General features: G+C 52.9%; 7 protein-coding genes across 7 annotated transcripts; 3 read left to right on the forward strand and 4 right to left on the reverse strand.

The window, feature by feature from the left end:
• Positions 1-84: 84 nt before the first annotated feature.
• On the forward strand, positions 85-1,946 carry J4E92_005408 (uncharacterized protein; the record flags this gene model as incomplete). Its single annotated transcript, XM_051496790.1, has 3 exons — positions 85-258; positions 314-847; positions 894-1,946. 3 exons carry the CDS (start codon positions 85-87, stop codon positions 1,944-1,946), a joined length of 1,761 nt encoding a protein of 586 aa, XP_051353510.1.
• A 620-nt stretch (positions 1,947-2,566) lies between these two features.
• J4E92_005409 (uncharacterized protein) lies at positions 2,567-3,607 on the reverse strand (the record flags this gene model as incomplete). Its single annotated transcript, XM_051496791.1, has 3 exons — positions 2,567-2,828; positions 2,882-3,317; positions 3,376-3,607. 3 exons carry the CDS (start codon positions 3,605-3,607, stop codon positions 2,567-2,569), a joined length of 930 nt encoding a protein of 309 aa, XP_051353511.1.
• Positions 3,608-4,652: 1,045 nt separating this feature from the next.
• J4E92_005410 (uncharacterized protein) lies at positions 4,653-6,814 on the reverse strand (the record flags this gene model as incomplete). The annotated part of the gene is made up of 2 exons (XM_051496792.1): positions 4,653-6,717; positions 6,768-6,814. 2 exons carry the CDS (start codon positions 6,812-6,814, stop codon positions 4,653-4,655), a joined length of 2,112 nt encoding a protein of 703 aa, XP_051353512.1.
• A 1,237-nt stretch (positions 6,815-8,051) lies between these two features.
• J4E92_005411 (uncharacterized protein) lies at positions 8,052-9,195 on the forward strand (the record flags this gene model as incomplete). The annotated part of the gene is given in 2 exon segments (XM_051496793.1): positions 8,052-8,055; positions 8,069-9,195. 2 exon segments carry the CDS (start codon positions 8,052-8,054, stop codon positions 9,193-9,195), a joined length of 1,131 nt encoding a protein of 376 aa, XP_051353513.1.
• Positions 9,196-12,582: 3,387 nt separating this feature from the next.
• On the forward strand, positions 12,583-14,742 carry J4E92_005412 (uncharacterized protein; the record flags this gene model as incomplete). The annotated part of the gene is made up of 2 exons (XM_051496794.1): positions 12,583-14,371; positions 14,429-14,742. 2 exons carry the CDS (start codon positions 12,583-12,585, stop codon positions 14,740-14,742), a joined length of 2,103 nt encoding a protein of 700 aa, XP_051353514.1.
• A 234-nt stretch (positions 14,743-14,976) lies between these two features.
• J4E92_005413 (uncharacterized protein) lies at positions 14,977-17,079 on the reverse strand (the record flags this gene model as incomplete). The annotated part of the gene is made up of 2 exons (XM_051496795.1): positions 14,977-17,005; positions 17,075-17,079. 2 exons carry the CDS (start codon positions 17,077-17,079, stop codon positions 14,977-14,979), a joined length of 2,034 nt encoding a protein of 677 aa, XP_051353515.1.
• Positions 17,080-17,672: 593 nt separating this feature from the next.
• Positions 17,673-18,497, reverse strand: TSA1B (Peroxiredoxin TSA1-B; the record flags this gene model as incomplete). The annotated part of the gene is made up of 3 exons (XM_051496796.1): positions 17,673-17,819; positions 17,882-18,318; positions 18,407-18,497. 3 exons carry the CDS (start codon positions 18,495-18,497, stop codon positions 17,673-17,675), a joined length of 675 nt encoding a protein of 224 aa, XP_051353516.1.
• Positions 18,498-19,059: the final 562 nt, after the last annotated feature.

Consider the following 19,059-nt stretch of genomic DNA (forward strand, 5'->3'; position numbering starts at 1 on the left):
CCCGAGCGTGGCGCGCTACAACGCGTCTTCTTCACAACGCTCATCGCAATTGTGCCGCTTCTCACACATCAATCCGTCTACTAAATGGGGGAGCATATCGAGAACAAGGGCACGCGCCCTAGCGCGATCGTCGTCGGTGCTGGTGCCGGAGGTGTCGCTACCGCAGCGCGGCTCGCAGCGGCAGGCTACAAAGTTACTGTAGTCGAGAAGAACGATTTCTCTGGCGGAAGATGCAGTTTGATACATCGTCACGGATATGTAAGTCGACGAACGTGCGGCAGCATTGCACGACTCAACGCTGATCGCTACGCAGAGGTTCGACCAAGGTCCGAGCTTACTACTCCTACCTCGATTCTTCCATGAGACATTCGAGGATCTGGGCACCTCGCTCGATGCAGAGGGCGTCAAGCTGGTCAAATGCGAACCGAACTACAATGTCCATTTCCATGATGATACTACCTTCAAACTCTCAACCGACATCTCCATCATGAAGGCTGAAGTCGAGCGTTTTGAAGGCAAAGACGGATTCGAGCGGTACCTTGCTTTCCTGCAAGAATCACATCGACATTATGAGGTGTCCATCATCCATGTGCTGAAGAAGAATTTCTACTCGTTGCTGAGTATGGTCCGTTTCGACTTCTTATTGCATCTCTTCGAGCTGCATCCATTTGAGAGCATCTATTACCGGGCGAGCAAGTACTTCTGGACGGAGAGGTTACGGAGAGTCTTCACGTTTGCAAGCATGTATATGGGCATGAGCCCGTTTGACGCCCCGGGAACGTATAGTCTGCTGCAATACACGGAGCTGGCAGAGGGCATCTGGTATCCCATTGGTGGTTTCCATAAAGTTAGTGTACTCCATTGCAGAAAACCTTCTTTACTAACGTGATCAGGTGGTCGAATCTCTTGTCAACGTAGGTGAGCGTTTGGGTGTCGAATTCAAGTTCAACAGCCCCATCCGCAACATACAGATATCGGACGACGGGAAACGTGCGACCGGCGTTGTTTTCGAAGATGAGAGCCAGGAGCCATTGACCGCTGATGTGGTTGTCTGCAACGCTGATCTGGCCTACGCATACAACAACCTTCTCCCTTCCACCTCGTTTGGACGAGCTCTCCTGAAACGTCAAGCGTCTTGCTCGAGCATATCCTTCTACTGGGCGCTAGACCGACAATTCCCCGAACTAAGCGCTCACAACATCTTCCTCGCGGAAGACTACAAAGAGAGCTTTGACAGCATCTTCAAGAAGCACCTGATTCCAGATCAACCCAGCTTTTACGTCAACGTCCCCTCCCGCGTCGATCCTTCTGCAGCGCCAGAGGGATGTGATTCCATCGTCATCCTGGTCCCAGTCGGGCACTTGGAAGGCTCATCCGACGACCAACACAAGGGCTCGGGGCACACGAAAGGCCTGACCCAAGACTGGGACTCCATGGTAGCATCAGCCCGTGAAACCATTATCAGAACCATGGAAAAGCGACTCAAGATCTCACTCGGTCCCCACATCATCGAAGAGACCATCAACACGCCCGTGACATGGAAATCCACCTTCAACCTCGACCGTGGCGCCATTCTCGGTCTCAGCCACTCCTTCTTCAACGTGCTCAGCTTCAGGCCCAAGACAAAGCATCGCAGCATCGAGGATCTCTACTTTGTCGGCGCGAGCACACACCCTGGCACGGGTGTTCCCATTGTACTTGCTGGTGCCAAGTTGGTCACGGAACAGATCCTCCATGACCGCAATGAAATGAGCCGCATCCCGTGGCGCCCGCTGGACGCCAAGGCAGAGCCCAAGCCAGCTCCTGGTCCGTTGGATCGCACTCAGAACGGACCGTATCTTAGCTGGCTTGTCTGGATATTGTTGAGCATTGCCCTTGTGTTTGTGACGGTACCAGGTGTTTTGGTGTATCAGAAGGCTGGTAATGGGTTGCTGGGCGATTGGTAGTGTTGGGGTGGGTGGTTTAATGTAGATATGGGCTTTTGAGTACATCAAGGTTGTTGGTATCTATTCTCCTTGATTTAATAACTACTTCTTGTCATGGATTTCTGAGGTGTAGTGATTGTGGGTGATGGACTGTGAATAGATGTAAGCAACAACGTTGGCTAACATATCCATCAACGTATGCGCAGGCCTCGGGGAAAAGGTTGTGGAAGTTATAGCGAATGAATACGGCACGAATAGTGAAGATTAATGGTGTGTACGTAATTTATTCCCTAGACGCAGAGAGCATGGGTTATACAGTCGAGTCTGCCTGTGTTGGCGTACATCAGCGGAGGGCTGGGTGGCTAGAGTATCTGATGATTGTGCTCTAGTTATAAACACATGTCAAATGAATGTATGCAGAGTCTGTGGAAAACATGTTTGACAAGGTAATAAATTAATTAAGTATCTACCAAAGAGGGTATCTTGAAAGTACTCATGATTCGATCCACGTTACAGCTCCACATTCTCATCCCCGAAGAGATTGCAAACGCGAAGGTCATCCTAACATTACAACTACCACCATACCTCTGATCTCTCCTCCTTGTCAGAGGCCACTGTTCACCTCAAACCCAGAGATTTGTTTAGACAGTGTTGTCGACGTGAGGAGCTGTGCCATTGTACCCATCAGGGTGGGTGGCAGTTGCGCCTGAGGCAGCAGTCTCAGGCTTGATCTTCTTCTCCTGAACAACAGCGTCGGCATCACCGTAGTCGTGAATGGCAAGGCCAAGACGGGCGGGGTCAATGTTCCTGTGGCCCCAAAGAAGGAGGGCACCGAAGCAGGGCTTAGCTAGGAAGTCAAGGACACCGTAGAAGACGGCTTCGCTGTCAGGAGCGATGAGGTTGCTGTTCTGGTGTAAGTGAATGCGCAATTATAGTTGCTGTTGGGTAAAACTCACGCGCCCTCGCAGACTCCCCACGCGACTGGGTACAAGATCCAGAGCAAAGTAGTCAAACTTCCGCACATCATGAAGGTTCTCTCAACATCACGGCCGAATGACTTGGCGTGGATGCGCGATTCCCATGCGAGCTGGTAGACGATGTAGAAGAGAGCGACGCAGCCGAAAACGAAGTAAGCCCACTTGTAACGGCTCTCTACGAGCGCACCGACGAGACCGGTGATGACCATGATCTCATCAACGACAACAACCCACATGATGGTAGGCCATGGCATGCCGGCAGTGAGGAGCAAGTCGATGAGCAGAAGAGGCGTGGTGATGAACCAATCGATGTATCGGACGTAGTAGATCGAACGGTAGGTTCCTGCTACCTTAGGGTCGCTACGGGGGAATTCGACTGCGATAGGTGTGAAGCCCAAGTTGGCTCCCATGGTGACTGTGAAAGTTAAAATCAGTACACATCCTCATGCTTGAATGGGAAGCGCTTGACTTACAGTAGGCGATGCATGCGACGAAGACTACGGAAGCAGTGATGTAGTGGAAAAGACGGTCGCGACGCGCCTTGCGGTATCCAAGACCGATGAAGATGAATCCAGAAAGACCCATGGCGGCGCAGATAGCGAAGTAGAAGTCGGATCCATGTGTGGTAATGGCGATGTCTGCCGTCGCACCATTGACGGTGTTGTCATTGAGGTTCAGCGCATTGTTCCTGCGAAAGAGATCCATTGCGAAAACAGTGGTAAAATGCCAAATGAATTGTATGGGCTGGAATGTACCAAGAGGACTGCTTAACGAAGACAAGAGGTAGCAGGTACTGGTTATATCTTGGACTACGCGCCCATGAGATCCAGAGATGCCATCATGACGACATACCTCGAGCGGATTGGAGCTTGATCATGCAGCATGTCAAAACCCTCAATCGACCAGGGGCCCAGACTAGGCCGGGACTTGTCACTCAAGAGCCAGTGACGGTGAGTGATGGCCAGTCAGAAGCATGCGTTGTGTTTAGCATTTCCAGTTTCTCTGGTCCAAATGGCTGATTTCAGTGACGGCTGCTCGGTGCAATAGCCATGTCACACTAGGATCATCATCATCATCGACGCTAAAGATTCTGAGCATAGCGCCCGGCCTTTCCGTCTCACCACCTGAGCGAGCGCCACTAGGATTAAGCTTTATGACGTTGATCTATTGAGCTTACTTCGACATCGACTTGCATCTGTTGCATAACGCCAACCGAGTCAACTTAACGCTGGCGTTGAGTTGGCTCAAGGCTAGTTTGTGTTTTATCGTGTGTTGAGAGTGTTTGATGATGTTGACACAGAGTTTCGTTGTGAGATCGTGAGAAGGGCCTTTTGGATGCGCATCATGAGGGGAGAATGCGCATCGTGAGGGGAAGAAATGCATGGCAGCGTATCATTACCGTAACGGCAATATCGTGGTGGTGTGATGTTCTTGTCACTCACTGCCCAGGCAGGCATCGTTCCTATCGGTTGTTTTACGTCAGTGCGGGAGTCGAGTAGATCAACAGCTACGGCAGGGATCGGCGCAACGAAGCTTTCTGTACAAAGCGGGGCAAATCTAGATGCCGCATTGACTAGGCCAACGTCGCACATCACCAGGACAACACTCGGCACATGTGAAGAGCGGTAGTATGAAGCTTTGGATATTAAAACTCGTGGAAAGAGTTTGTCGACTACGTAAGAAGGTGGTAGCGCTAACGTCTCGAAACCATTCGATCCGTTAGACAAGTGGTCCGAACACAGAGGCGTCACTAGCCCAGACAACTAACTAGAGCTTTTCGCAAATTGCTCGATCCTGCCTCAGACTGCGTTTCTGACACGGATCGCACGCTTGCGATTTCTCGCTGTTGAGCAATGTCCTCTTCTGTAAACCAGTTCCCGTGCAAGCCGTAGGGTATTCTAGCGCCGAGTTGGATCTTGCAGACGACAGTCTGCATGTCCCGTGCATCCAATACCCATAACTCGCTCTCTGCATCTGGCTTGCATTCCCCGTCTTCATCCAACTGGTCCTCGTTGAAGACGTAGAACAGAAGGTACCCGTCTTCTTCGACGAAATCCGCATCATCACCACTTGCACTCTTCGCTGAACGAGGTACAAACCTGGCTTCCTGTCCAAAGTGATTGGGTGGAAGGTGGAATGCTTTGATAGGATCATCGCGGTCGTCTGACGCAAGTATCTCGTCTATTGTACGGGTGTCGATGCAGCCGTCCACAGCCTGTGGAGGTGATTTCTGGGCACGATTGAGCAGCGTCTGCACATCAACTCTTACGAGTATGTCGATCTTCGTCGCCTTGCCCAATGCCGCGCCAAATGATTCGTCAGAAGTGCTACATCCGTAAATGTACCGTGCGCGTGACATTTCGGTGAAGGGCGAGATGGTGGGGAATTCGAAAGGGATCGCTGCCAAGGCAAACTCATGTGTGATAGTGTTCGATGAGCCCGGCGCGAGTGAGAACCGGTAGTAATACAGCCGACATTGTTCCTCGTCGTCATGTGAGATGGGAACGTTGTGGGGTGCCTTTGATGACTCTGGTTCGTTGTGGACTCCTAGCAAAGGCGAAGTTTCATCTGAATGAGATTTCTCGGGATCTTGTACATGCTCTTCGTCATCGTATTTGGCGAAGAAAGACATGGGTCTGCTCGCTTGCTTGTGGCTTGGGTTTGGAGGAGGTTCAATGTTTCCGGCACTGAACACAAGAGATGCGGTAGTCAACCGACAAGCTAGCATGTTAACGGCTGATATATCGCCGGTGCTGTTGTACTCATCCCAAGTGTTGGCCGTGTGAAGGATACAACAACCGTCTGTCTCGAACCAACGTACTAATTCCGGGTGTCGCCGGGGAAAGACACCGAATCTGGCGGGTTTCTCGGGTTGGTAAAAGACAATGGGCTTGTTCATTGCCAAGTTCAATGGGGTCAGGGAGAGCGGTAGGTCGAGTATGACAGTATTGTGTCGTGACACACCGAAATCGTGCATGAGCTTGCCGCCAGAGCACCCGGGTACTGGCGCGTTGATTAATCTGCTTCCCTCTGAACCTGATCTCTTTGCAACAGAGCCTTCTGCTGGAAGTAGGGAATAGTGAACGTAGGGCGCGACGAAGTTGCAATGGAACAGAACCATCTCGTTCGTGACCTTGTCGACCTTGGGATGACCCGTTGTCCACTCTTTCATCCAGCTCAGTACACCAGTTCCACCAAGAGCTTCAGGCTGTTTCTCGTCGTTCTTGTCCTTGTCGCCGGGTGTGGCCTCGCCTTCAGCCCGGTTACCGTCGAACCAGCCGACGGTTTCCAGACTTGGCAACGCAATGCGCATTGGCGGTCCGCTCTCACATGTCGCCAACGCACGTCCATCGTGGTATAGTATGCTGGTGTTGGCGACGCTGATGCGCTTGATAGCGCGTGCAGAGCCTGAGAGATGGGTCCAGAAGACGACCAGTACAGTACGTAGGATGCGCCAGAGGATAAGCAACAAGCTGGAGGCAGGGTTGACCAGGGTCGCGATGCTAGGTAGGATAGGCGTGCGCAGACTCGGGTTCTCAACGGCGGTGCGGTACACGTCGGTGGTGATGAATTGGTTGACGAACTTGACAGCGGGCTTGGTAGGGTCGGCGACAGAGCGACTGAACCAGACTCCAGCGAGCATGCCGTCGCCGTCGAACCAATGCGCTTCACGTCCCAAGTCGGAATTGGTCACGGGATTGCCACCGTTGCGGACGTACATGCCGCCCAGCAGCTCTGGTGGAATGCGGCCGGTCCATGAGACAGGCGTAGGAGGACATGTTGTAGAGACAGGCGCGAAGTTGCCAGAGAGATATCTGGAGCGGGTTAGTCAGGGCCGTGTAGGGCAATGAGCAGGAAGGCGTACGGGTGTTTAGGCGTCGACTTGCTGCTGTTCGGTCCAGGCGTGGACATTACGGCGGTATTATTAGCTTGGCGGCATTGGAGAACGGTTTGGTTCAGGACAACGGCGCAGGCAATCCATTAGTACAGCGCGTGCAGTCTTCACGTGTCGCCGCGGCCGTGGGGAGGCAGGGCACGGAGGCAGGATCAGGAGCTGGTGACATGATATGATGCAACAATGGCAGGGCTGCCCGCTTCCACGGGTATCCGGTTGACATGTGCTCCACGGCCTTGGTCGTGATGGCGGCCGGGCAATCGTGATGTCATGTCGAGGCTTGCATGCCCGCTAGGCCGCTTGGGGCAGCGCGCATCCTTCACAGCCGCCCGAGCAGCGCCGTCTCAACCATGTTGCAAATATTCTCCATCATGGCCTCTCTTGCGCATTATCTTGTGCCTGACGCCCGCCGCGGCCTAGTCTCTCCCCCTGCCGCATTGGCTCCATGAGTGACGCCGATTGCACATCTCTCCGGCTACTCCCTTCTGCTCCCACGGTGCCATCATGGGCTTCGACTACGCGCTCGTGTACGTGACGCGCCTCCTACGTTACTCCAACATGGCTGACAGTGACGGCTAGTCATCTCAAGTACACGATCCCTCCGGCCGTGTTGCTCACCTGGCTATACCGCCCTTTCTTTACTAAACTCGACGTGTACAAGGTCGTCTATCTGATAGTGGTTGGTACGCGCATCCTCGTCAACATACTTCGTGCTAACACATCAGGTTGCCGTTGGCTCGACTATACCATGGGATTCCTACCTTATCCGCACCGGCATCTGGAGCTACCCCGCCCATGTCATTATCGGTCCAAAGCTGCTTGATATTCCGCTGGAAGAGGTCTTCTTCTTTGTCGTGCAGACATACAATACATCAGTCTTGTACCTTCTCCTCAGTCGGCCCACCTTTCAGCCTGTCTATCTAAGTCCGGAACGTGGCGCGTCCAACACCCGATGGGCATACACGAAACGTATTGGCCAGGTCTTCTTTCTGGGTGTCATCGCCTGGGGATGGCGTTGCATCAAGGATGACAGCATGGGCACATACACTGGACTCATTCTAATATGGGCCGGCCCCTTCCTGCTGCTGCTCTGGTAAGCCAACCGCTATTGCATCCCGGATTCCTGCTAATTAAATCTAGGAGTCTCGCCTATCAGTTCATTCTGGCCCTTCCTCTGACCAACACCGCGATACCCATTATTCTTCCTACACTCTACCTCTGGATAGTCGACACCCTAGCCTTGCGCAGAGGAACATGGGTAATCAACACAGGTACAAAATATGGTGTGCACTTGTGGGACGGTCTCGAGGTTGAGGAAGCCCTCTTCTTCCTCGTCACCAACTGCCTCATAGTGTTTGGTCAATTAGCATTTGACAATGCCCTTGCAGTGCTGTACACGTTCCCGGCCATGTTTGCGAAGCCCTCCCTGCTTCCATCACCCAAAAAGCTGATGGGCGCTCTGCTCACACCATGCTCCAAGTACGATGATGCCCGCCTTATAGGCCTTAGCGAGGCTGTGCAACGTCTCAAGCGTAAGAGCCGTAGTTTCTACCTGGCCTCCGCAACTTTCCCCGGACCATTACGAGCAGACCTCCTGCTGCTCTACTCCTTCTGCCGCGTTGCTGACGATCTGGTGGACAATGCTTCCTCCGCTGATGAAGCCAAGGCCTGGATAGCGAAACTGCGCAAGTTCCTAAACAATACGTATAGCGATTCTGCTTCCAAGTCTACAGTACATGACCAAGTTCGCGAGGACTTTCCTGCTGCCACACAATCTGCGCTCCTCCAGCTTCCAGCCGTTAAACTCTCGCATCAACCACTGGAGGATCTTCTACGCGGCTTCGAGATGGATCTTGCTTTCGAGAAGGGACCCCTGATCAAGAGCACGGAGGATTTGCGCTTGTATTCAGAGCGCGTAGCGGGCACTGTAGCTCAGATGTGTATTCAACTCATCTTCAACTGGTATCCCAGCGCCTTGCCCGCCGAAGAACAGCGTGCCATAGTCACTGCTGGGAACAGCATGGGTGTCGCCTTGCAATACGTCAACATTGCGCGAGATATACAAGTAGACGCTAAGATAGATCGTGTTTATCTTCCTTTGGAATGGCTGTCTGAAGTTGGATTGAGTTACGATGAGGTATTGAAAAAACCGGACCACGCACAGATCGAGACGCTACGTAAGCGTCTTCTTAAGGACGCGTTTTCTTTGTATGAGAAAACCAAGGTTGCAATCGAGCAATTACCAGTTGAAGCGAGAGGGCCAATTCGGGTCGCGGTCGAGAGCTATATGGAGATTGGGAGGGTGTTGAAACAGGACAATTTTAAGGTCAAGGCCGGTCGCGCAACTGTGCCGAAGCCTAGGCGGATAATGGTCGCTTGGAGAACACTTAATCGTTAATAATACAACTCGAGATTTTGATATCCTGAAAGCTCGGACATAATTTCGGACATAATCGCGCCTATCCGCATTTGGCCGCACGTGCAGTAACGCGTCCCCCGACTTAGCTCTAACCTGAACTGTCTCTTCACCATCAACCATATCTGCGGACAAACCGAACAAGTGTGACATGTACCAAAACCGGCTACTAGACCCAGCGGGCGCATCTCTCGCTGCTACTAGCAGGAAGAGGAAGGGTGGGCCGCGAACCGTAAACCGACCTGCAAAGGGCAATTACAAGAAACTACTATGGTTCAAGCAGCCCTGTGAGTACTCACGCAGGCCTCGGTCTCGCATCTCCAACCAGGTCTGACGTATACAGTTCCCGATAACTACACAGATGAAACGACATTTCTTGATCATCTCCAGCGCAATCCAAGATTACAGCCCTACGAGTTCTGGTCGCTGATGGGTGATGCCACGGTTATTGTGCAGCATCTTGCAACAGTAGTCATTTTTTGTTGCTGTTTTGTGGCTATCATCCACGACAGAGTATCACCTGTCGCAGTAGTGGGGTGGGCTACTTTGTGCACAGTTCTAGCCTGGTTCTTATGGGATCATTGGATGGGACAGGAGTTTGAGACCGTCTCCAATGTGGCATCTACACCCGCTTCAGACTCAGACCAAGCTGCAACCATACCATCGTCGGCGCTTTCAGGACGAAGTCAACAGCGCTTGGCGACTGCCAAATCAGCGTTGTTGATTTATGCGGCTTTACTTGGACTCAGTCCAATTCTCAAGTCACTTACGCGCTCTACGACAAGCGATTCGATATGGGCGCTGAGTACATGGCTCCTCATGATGAACGTTGCCTTTTTCGACTACAGCGCAGGCACAGGCGCACAGTATGAACGACACTAGTCTTTTGGATGTACGTACGGCTAAGTTGTATGACTACAGATTACCAGCGTCGATATCCACGAATTCGGCCATGATGGCGTCGGCTGTTCTCGCATCACGCCTGCCATCCACCACACACGTTTTTTCGTTGACCCTCTTCTCCATCGAAATATACGGTCTATTCCCAATCTTTCGGCGCCAGCTCCGCGCTCGATCTCCGTGGGGTCATCTCGCCCTGACCATCACTCTAGTAACCGGCGCGTGGGGTGGTCTCTTTGTCACCTTGACAGGTGGGGGTCGCAGTACATTCTTGGCAGGTGCGATCGTAGGGGTCATCCTCACTGTGCTGAGCATGGGGGTCTGCAGTTGGTGGCTCATCGGTCTCCAGAAGTACAAGAATGAGATTTATGGTCCTTGGGACCCGGCGAGGCCCATCATTCGGCGGCATTGGGATTGAGTCCTTTATCCACGGGTTCTGTTCCATAGGAGTGGCGATTCTCGCAGGCAAAGAAGGAACATTCTCCGCTCGGTGGCAGGAGTTTTGTGCTGCTCTCGTTCTGTGGAGCTCGTAAATCTTTTGCGGCAACACTTTCGTGTAAACCCGGTTTGGAGATTACTTCGAGTTGTAATCTGCCGTTTTGTCGCTGCCACTTGACGGCGTTGCCGCTGCCGGCTTTGGTGACGCACTTGTTCATTCGAGTAAGCAAGTCGTGGGTTCCAACGTCATCTCCACCAACAAAATGTACTGGCGACCATGGCAGTTTTCGCTCCATTGCCCTGCCTCTGCTCGATCCAGTCACAACAACTCTGTCCAAGCCCTCGAGCCCCGATAGCATGCTTCGAAGAAAATTCCAAAGTTCACTCCGAATGACGGCAACTGAAAGTTCAATTGCCATGTCAGTATATGTCTCACATGAAGTTATGACTGAGAGTACTCACTAACTGGCCATGCCTCTAAGTTGATCCGCAGACACCGTAGACCGGCTGCGTCAGCGCGCAATGAATTCAAGCCTCCATTCTTTGCTAGCGCAACGTACTGCAGCCACTCACGCGCAAGGTGAGGGCGATCGGAGTTCAACTCTCGCAAGTCAATTTCGATGTCTTGGATGCGCGTTCTGTATTCCACAGGAAGCGCATATAGGAAAGCCCGCATCCCGGTCAGATTTGAGAAGCGGAAGGTGTTCTGCGCGAATAGTGGACGGCGGTCGATCTCGTGGTAGGTTCTACGGCATGTCTGAAGTAGAGCAGCGCCTGGTGTCGTGCGAACCACAGTGTCATCTCGCGTTTTGGAATCGTCAATTCGGGGGTCGATAATGGGGGTGTCGGCAACGAAACACAATCCAAATATGATGTGTTTGATTTCTGCTGGCAATTGGAGGAGTGCAGATTGCGGCTGGAGATTACTAGGAGGTGGAATAACGACAGCCATGATTCTAGTAGAATGCGAATAACGATTGTAACAATTGAATATGGTATCACCTCAGCTTTAAGTGCCAACTAGAACAGCGCGGCTTGTGCTGATGGTCACGGCCTATAAGCTGCTGTCATGGTTTGTTTATCTATGCATCGTGGCGCTCTGCCGATACACCACTTCAGCTCGAGCTGAAATCTTTTCACCAGACGGATAGGCTAAGCATTAAGGTACCAAGCATTCCCTGGTAATGTCCGTAGAATGCTCGATATTTCCATGTCAGGTAGCTGAAGCGGTGAGTTGAGACCCACAGTTCCTGTCTTCGCCGATGGCGACGTTGATATCGGCGCGTTACGGAGCTGGAGCGGCTCAACATAAGTTTCTGACTGAGGGTTTTCGGCGTTTCTAGCGCTCGCTTGACGCTGTGACGCAAGATAAGAATCATGACTGTGATTCAGTGCGGACGGATGTGCTGGAGTCGGGAAAGCCTCCCTCTCCACTTTCGATGTACGTGCATATCAGGACCAACGACACCTTTGGCATCGTGATGCTACAACAAGAACTCACGGAGTTGCTCCATGATGTACGCAGGCGCCTACCCGACCTCCGGAGCCAGGGAAAAGGGCGAATTGAGCAACGGTTTTGGCCCCCAATGCACACACATGAGCGAGGCTGAAAGGAGCGGCAATGGTGTGGCAGCTTCCAGCCATCGCAATTTTCGTGGCGCCGTGCACTGGACCGAAGTGTTCAGCGCGTAAACCTCGACCACGAGAATTGACATAAGTCTCATCAATTGAGCAGTGAAAGATCAAGGCCATGTCTTTGCGGCCAGACGACAAGTCAAGGCGCTCGCGGTCCAAATCGCCTGGGCGCGGTCGAGAGGGTGCGCGCTCACGCAGCCGTGACGGGCGCGAGCCTCAGCGATACAAAGGTGCAGCTGACAACGGCGCTGCAACCCCGCAGTATGAGATTAGGCAGCCGGGTCAGCAATATGCGACGTGAGTACTGCGCGAAATGCGTCTGCCAGATGTCTGCGACAGACATTGCGGGACTTGAACTGAGAAATGGCGACCAGACCAGCCAGCGAACCCATTACCATGGGGAACTACACCGATCTCCCTCCCCACGAGAGACCAGGGTATACCCAGTCCGCCTCGTTCGCCCATCCTGCCACCACGGCAGCCAACTCGGCCGGCGTCGCGTATGCGCAGCCGGGCAACGTCCAGTATGCGCCGACCGCGCAGGGCTTTGCCTATACCGCAACGTCGGCATCGCATAACGCGCCCACGCGCACCCCGACAGCGACAGCGAAGACCAACGGCGCTTTCCAGTATGCGAGTCCGCCCACGAATATCCAGTATACCGCGAAACCTGTGGGCAGCAACAACCAGCCGCCGCCAGTCGTGCGGCACAACTCCCAGCCCATAAGCCCTTCCTACCCCCCGACGCCCCAACTTCAGTACACAGCCGTGCCGCAGGCTCCTTCCTCACAATCGCAGTATGCAACGCAAGCTCCCCCATCGCAGCCTCAGTATGCATCGCACGCGCCGCCTCCGCAGTCCCCGTACGCATCACAGGCCCCTCCATCGCCATCTCAGTATGCGACCATGCCACAGGCTCCTCAGCCGCCCCCAGCCGACCAGTCCTTCTACCCGCCTCCTCCCATGGGCAGCCACTCGCCGCGCCCTGATCATCACCGAGCTGCTTCTTACTCGGGGCCAATGAGCACACACGACGGCCGTAATGTAGTAGAGATGCGTCCACAAGGTCACCTTGGCGCAGGCGACAGGCCAGATGGGCTGCGCATGGATAGGCTGTCCGTCAGCGGGAACAGACCCGATATACAAACCATCATTCCAGGAGGCATGCCTGGGGGATTCCCCTCCGGACTACCGCCGCCGAGTCCTCTGCTCGAAGCGTACCATGGAACGTATCAGTCCATCAGTCCTATGCCTCAGGCGCTGATGCTAGATGACGATCTTGACCATCTGCCTCCTCTCGATACCCTCTCCCCTCGTGAGTCTGGTCATGGCCGCCGCCGCCGTGCTCATTCTACCTCCTCGCGACGAACGCCCAGCCCTTCGAGGTCCTCACGGCATACCGACAAGCTGGCAATGGCCGCATATGGCCGCGACGAGCGCCTTCCCGAAAAGGAGAAACGAAAAGCGAGAATATACGATGCCACTGACGACGCTCTAGCGCTTGTCGACGCACTGGCGGCGCGAACGCCGGATGTGGAGACTATATGCGAAATCCTCCCAATCCTCACACACGACCAGATGCTCGAGTTGCGAGCCGAGTACAAGCGACACTGCAAAGTACAAGGCAGGGGTATCAACATCGCCAAACACATCAAGTTGAAGACCAACGGTAATTTTGGCAAAATTGCCTACGTGACGGCCCTAGGCAAATACGAAGGCGAGGGCTACTGGGCAAACTACTGGTACCAGTCCAACTCGGCGAAGAGAGAGCTCCTCATCGAATCGCTAATGGGTCGACAAAACCACGAGATCCGCGAAATCAAAGATTCATTCAAAGACAAGCGCTACAGCGACTCCCTCATCCGCTGCATGGACAAGGAGCTCAAAGCCGACAAGTTCCGTAAAGCCGTGCTGATGGCACTGGAAGCCAATCGGCAGGAAGAAAGTGATGTGTGGCCGGTGGAATATCGCAATCGCGATGTCGATACCCTATACAAAGCCATCCGAGCCAGGGAAGGCGGAGAAAGTGCTATGCTCAGTATTGTCATCATGCGAAGTGACGCACATCTGCGCGAGGTGCTAAGGACATATGAAAGAAAGTACCAAGGCAATTTCGCGAGAGACGCTCTCAAGAAGAGCAACAACTTGGTTGGTGAAGTCATTGCGCACATTCTCAATGGCGTCAGTAAGTGTTTCCCCCATAACTCCTAGCTCTTGAATATATACTAATCACGCGTCCCAGTCAACCGTCCTGCAAGAGATGCCATGCTCCTCCACCACGCTCTCGTCGACCTCATGGAGCCCGCAAACGACGGCCGCTCCTCCAACAGTCGCCTATCCTCGCGCGAAGCAACATCCAGCAAGCATGAACGCCAACAACGGGTCGAACTACTCATCTCGCGTCTTGTGAGATTACATTGGGACCGGCAGCATCTTCTTAGAGTTAAGGCGGAGTACGAGGAGAAGTATGGTCGTGTCGTGGAGGAGGATGTGGAAGAGGCCACCAGAGGAGACTTCCGAGAATTTGCCCTTGTCATTTGCCAGACTGCGAGATAGGGGGTTTGATACATGGGAGGTTGGGAGCGAGTGATACCCGGGTTTATGTGGGCAGAGGGCATGGTCATGTAGACAGGATGGATAGGTCTGCACTTGAGCTCTCGAGAGTACCGAATTGGAAAACTATACTGAAGTTTGTCGTTGTATCGAGCAGTCCCTACCATGCCAACATGAGGTGGCTATTTGACCTTCTACCTACGTCCCACGCTGCCACGTACGACACATGAGCCTATGCTAAGATCGATGCCTATACATCCCATACGTCGAAACCCTCTCACCACCCAACAGCCAACTATCCGCCTCAGGCAGCACCATCCCCCTCCCACCATCCATCTGCTGCTGCTGCTGTTGACCTCTCCCTCCTCCGATAAACCCATCCATCCCCCCATCACCACCACCACCACCACCAGACCCGCCCCCGCCAGCCCCCTTACCACCAAGACTACCACCAAGCCCATTTCCCGTCGACGCCAAAGCAGAAGCCGCAGAAGTAGCGGGCAAGGCGTACAGAGACGACGGATTCGCATCTGCCCAACGGAGAATATTCCGACTTAGTGTTATTGGGCTTTCGTCGCCGACGGTGCTCATGTCTTGTGTGAGCTCGTTGTCTGGGTCGTCGAAGGGGAGGGTGGGGAGGGAGTCGGAGAGGTAGGAGGAGGGGTTGAAGGGCTTTAGGGCGGGGTTGAGATTATTGACGTTGTTGGTGGTGGTGTTGTTGGAGATCGGACAGTGTGATGGCATGGTTGTGGTTGGTCCGTTGTTGTTGAAGGGATTTGCGTCTTTTGCTAAGAGGGTAATGTCGTTCTGTGAGTGACTTGATTTCGCGTGGTGCGAAGGGTTCTGAAGTGGATTGTGGTCTGGCTGTTGCGAAGAATCGTCCTGTTTCTCTTGTTCTTGTGCTTGTTTTGACAATGTACGTTCCTTCTCTTTTGCTTTGAGTTTGTATCCTGCTTTGGCGTACTTGTCCGGATACCGAATTCTGAATCGATCACGTAAGTCTGTTGGATGCCGAGTTCCGAACCCTAGGTCCTCATCGTCGCGCATCGAGTGCCATACAGACCCATATTTTTCAAAGCCCTTCAGCAGATTAACGTCGTCGCGTGCGCTAAAGGCCCGGCGTGGTCGACGAGTGGTCTTTGAGAATGGTTCTCGGATACCGAGTTCGGCTAGATCCAGCTGCGTAGTAGTCTTGTTACGAGTAGCTCCACCTTGCTGGTTCTCCGTCGGGCTGGGAGAATTCGACATGAGGTTGATGTCGGAGTGGCGTTCGGTAATAGGAAGAGAATGCTGGTGAGTGTACATGGCTTGATCTGGCAAATCCGGCGGTGTCTCAACCGAGCTTATCTTCTCTTTTCCCTTGGTCTTTGGCTGTCGTGGCTTCAGACCTTCACCAGGGCAGCATACACGAAAGCGGTCTTTTAGATCAACGGCGGTGCGATTGTTGAATGCAAAGTCTTGGTCCTGTAGTATCTTCTTCCAGTTGCCTATACCGTACCTGCTGACACCTAAAAGCAGATCTTTAGTCTCTTGTTCAGACCACTTGTTTCGCTTCTTTCCACGCTTGGGCTGTAACAGCGCTTCAGAGTCCTTGGAGGCGTTTGTTGCTACATCTGTCTCATGGGCCACATCTACTAAACTAGAAGATACAGGCGGAGCTGACGCTTGGGAAAACGACGGGGTTTCGGCATGTTGAACAGCTCTGTTGTAGTCCATAGCATTCCCTTCCAGAAAGGCATGCTCATCCACATCCTTGGTCCTGGACTCTTCAAAACGTGCATCATACCCTCTGTCGCCCGCGAAAGCATTCTTTTCCCCAGTGATCGGTGGGAAGAGTCTGCCCTCAGGCGGCAGTGGCGGCGGTTGATGCAAGCCCTGTAGCAACGGCGGGATTCTAGGTCGCTTCGCTGTCCGCTTGGGAGGCTGCGGTAACCTCGGTAGTTTGATGACAGCTGGGCTGCATCCTGTGTTGTCGGGCTGAAGAAACTGTTGCTCTTGATCCCATCTTTGCCTCGCATGATCCGGGCTATCCAGAAGCAAATCAACTAGCCTTCCACTGAAAGGTGTTGTTGATGGGGCAAAGGTGGATGGCACGGGTTGTGCAGCCTCGAGCACATTCGCCTCATCATTCAATACCTGTGCTATCGGAGCACTGGGCATCGATCGTGTGGCATACAGCCTCTCCTGTCCGTCTCTTCGGAGGTCGTTCGACTGAGCGGTTTCAGGAGATGCGTTCGTTAGCATGAGCGCTCTTGGGCGTACGAAGCTGTGATTAATGTGGTGTGATGGTCGTTGCGAGCCAGGTGAGCTCATGTTCGATGGCTCTGTGAAGTACGACATGCTGCTTTGGTTCGAGATGTCCAGTAGCGTATTCAGGCGTGGCTCCATGATTGGAGGCCCTTCTCGTGGGCTATGTCGAAAGAGGTACAGATCCGTAGCGTTCGCGTTGTTTCCGTAGCGCCAAGCGGAAGCTAACGCGCATCCTTCGCAATGTCGCGACACGCTTGCGACTGCATTATTTTACAGAAGTTCTGGGGCTTTTTCATCTTGCTAAAGTTATTTCTGGGCTCATGTAGGAATCAGAGATATATTGCAAACCAAGGAACGAAGATCACAGTCTTTCGAACTAAGCCTTCACGGTACACGCAGTGCCATCGGGTTCAAGGCAGCAGATGATTTAAAGTTTTGAACATTGTATAGAGTGGATTCTATTGGTATGATGGGCGTAGCTGAGCCGAAGACCGCGACCAGAAAACCAACGCGACAGCGGCAGAACAACGCCGATCAATGCAACTAATCACAGATGAAAGACGAGACGCATATGCTAATATCGCAGGATCAAAGCACGCCAAAACATCTGCATTTCATGCAGTTCCTGGAAGAAGGAAGATCAGCACACTGTTTTCGAAACATTGAGGTCTGGCCGGCCATTATCAACGCGCCGAAGAAGCCGTACCGTTTGTCTTTGCGGCGACGTCAGACATCTTGGTGTCAGTATGGAGCTTCTCGAGGTATTCCTTGTTGCCTGCGGGGGTCGCTTTGATGGTTTCGTCACCAGGGTTCCAGTTAGCAGGGCAGACCTAGTGAAACTATGTTAGCATATAGCGTACTTGGGGGTGCATGGGAATAGGAAGCAACGTACCTCGCCGTATTTGTCGGTGAATTGGAAGGCATCAATCAGGCGAAGAGTCTCGTCGACCGATCTTCCAACAGGAAGGTCGTTGATGGTGATCTGTCGTACGATGCCGTTCGGGTCGATCAAGAACAGACCTCGCAACGCAATCCCCTCCTCTTCGATCAGCACACCGTAGTCCTTTGCAATGCTATGGTTCTTGTCGCTCAGCAGAGGAATATTGATTTTGCCCAGGCCTCCTTCCTTCTTGCTTGCGTTTGTCCAAGCAAGCAAGCTATACTCGCTGTCTGTGCTGGAGAAGACGACGCTGGCGCCACGGGCAGCGAAGTCGGATGCGCGTTCACTAAAGGCAAGGATCTCGGTCGGGCAAACGAAAGTCCAGGCCATGGGGACGAAACCGAGGACGAGCCATTGCTTGGTGGATGTGTAGGCTGTTAAGCTGAGGTCTAAGGGTTGTCAGTACGTTGCTCTGACTGATAGGCAATCGGATGGGTGAAGAAGGAGAAAGATGCAAGACGGTAAACAGTCGCATACCTTCAAATGTGCCATCGACGACTGCAGTGCCAGAGAAATGAGGCGCGGGCTTCTGGACCCGCGCCTTAGGTTGGTACGCTGTAAAAGCCATTGCGATTGTCCGTACAATACAGAAGGACGACGCGACAAGATTGGCGATACAGGCGGTATCAACACTGTTCGTAGGATTCGAGATAAGACGATTCGCGGGGACTCGTTATCAGTGTTGCACCTCGGCGGGATTGGCGTAGGTAAGGGATTGGCTGGGCCCTTGGATGTTCAACGGCTGCGGTAAACTTTGGGGTTGATGTAAAGTCGGACGTCGATCAAGGTGTCGGACTAGGTAGGTTTATGCTGCGACGGACGGAAAAGGGCGCGACACGTCAGGCGAATAGGAATAGAGGTAAAAGAGTATTCAAGATCAGCAGACAATTTGCGACAGATGTCAAAACGCGATGTCGAGGGCGACTAGCCGCAGGAAGGTAAGCGTCGACGCCTTGTGCACGTTTCTAAGGTATAAGGCTAGCCGCTACTAAGTTGTAGCAGCGCTAAAGTAAGTCCTTGTAAATAAAGGCTACGTATAATTTTTTATACTATAAAAAATTAAACCTTAGCTATTTTATATATAATAATAACTTTACTTAGATATAGTAATCTTTACTACCTAAATACTA

This window comes from Alternaria infectoria, assembly GCF_024043175.1.
Source record: "Alternaria infectoria strain BMP 0036 chromosome Unknown scaffold_7, whole genome shotgun sequence".
NCBI classification, from domain to species: Eukaryota; Fungi; Ascomycota; class Dothideomycetes; order Pleosporales; family Pleosporaceae; genus Alternaria; species Alternaria infectoria.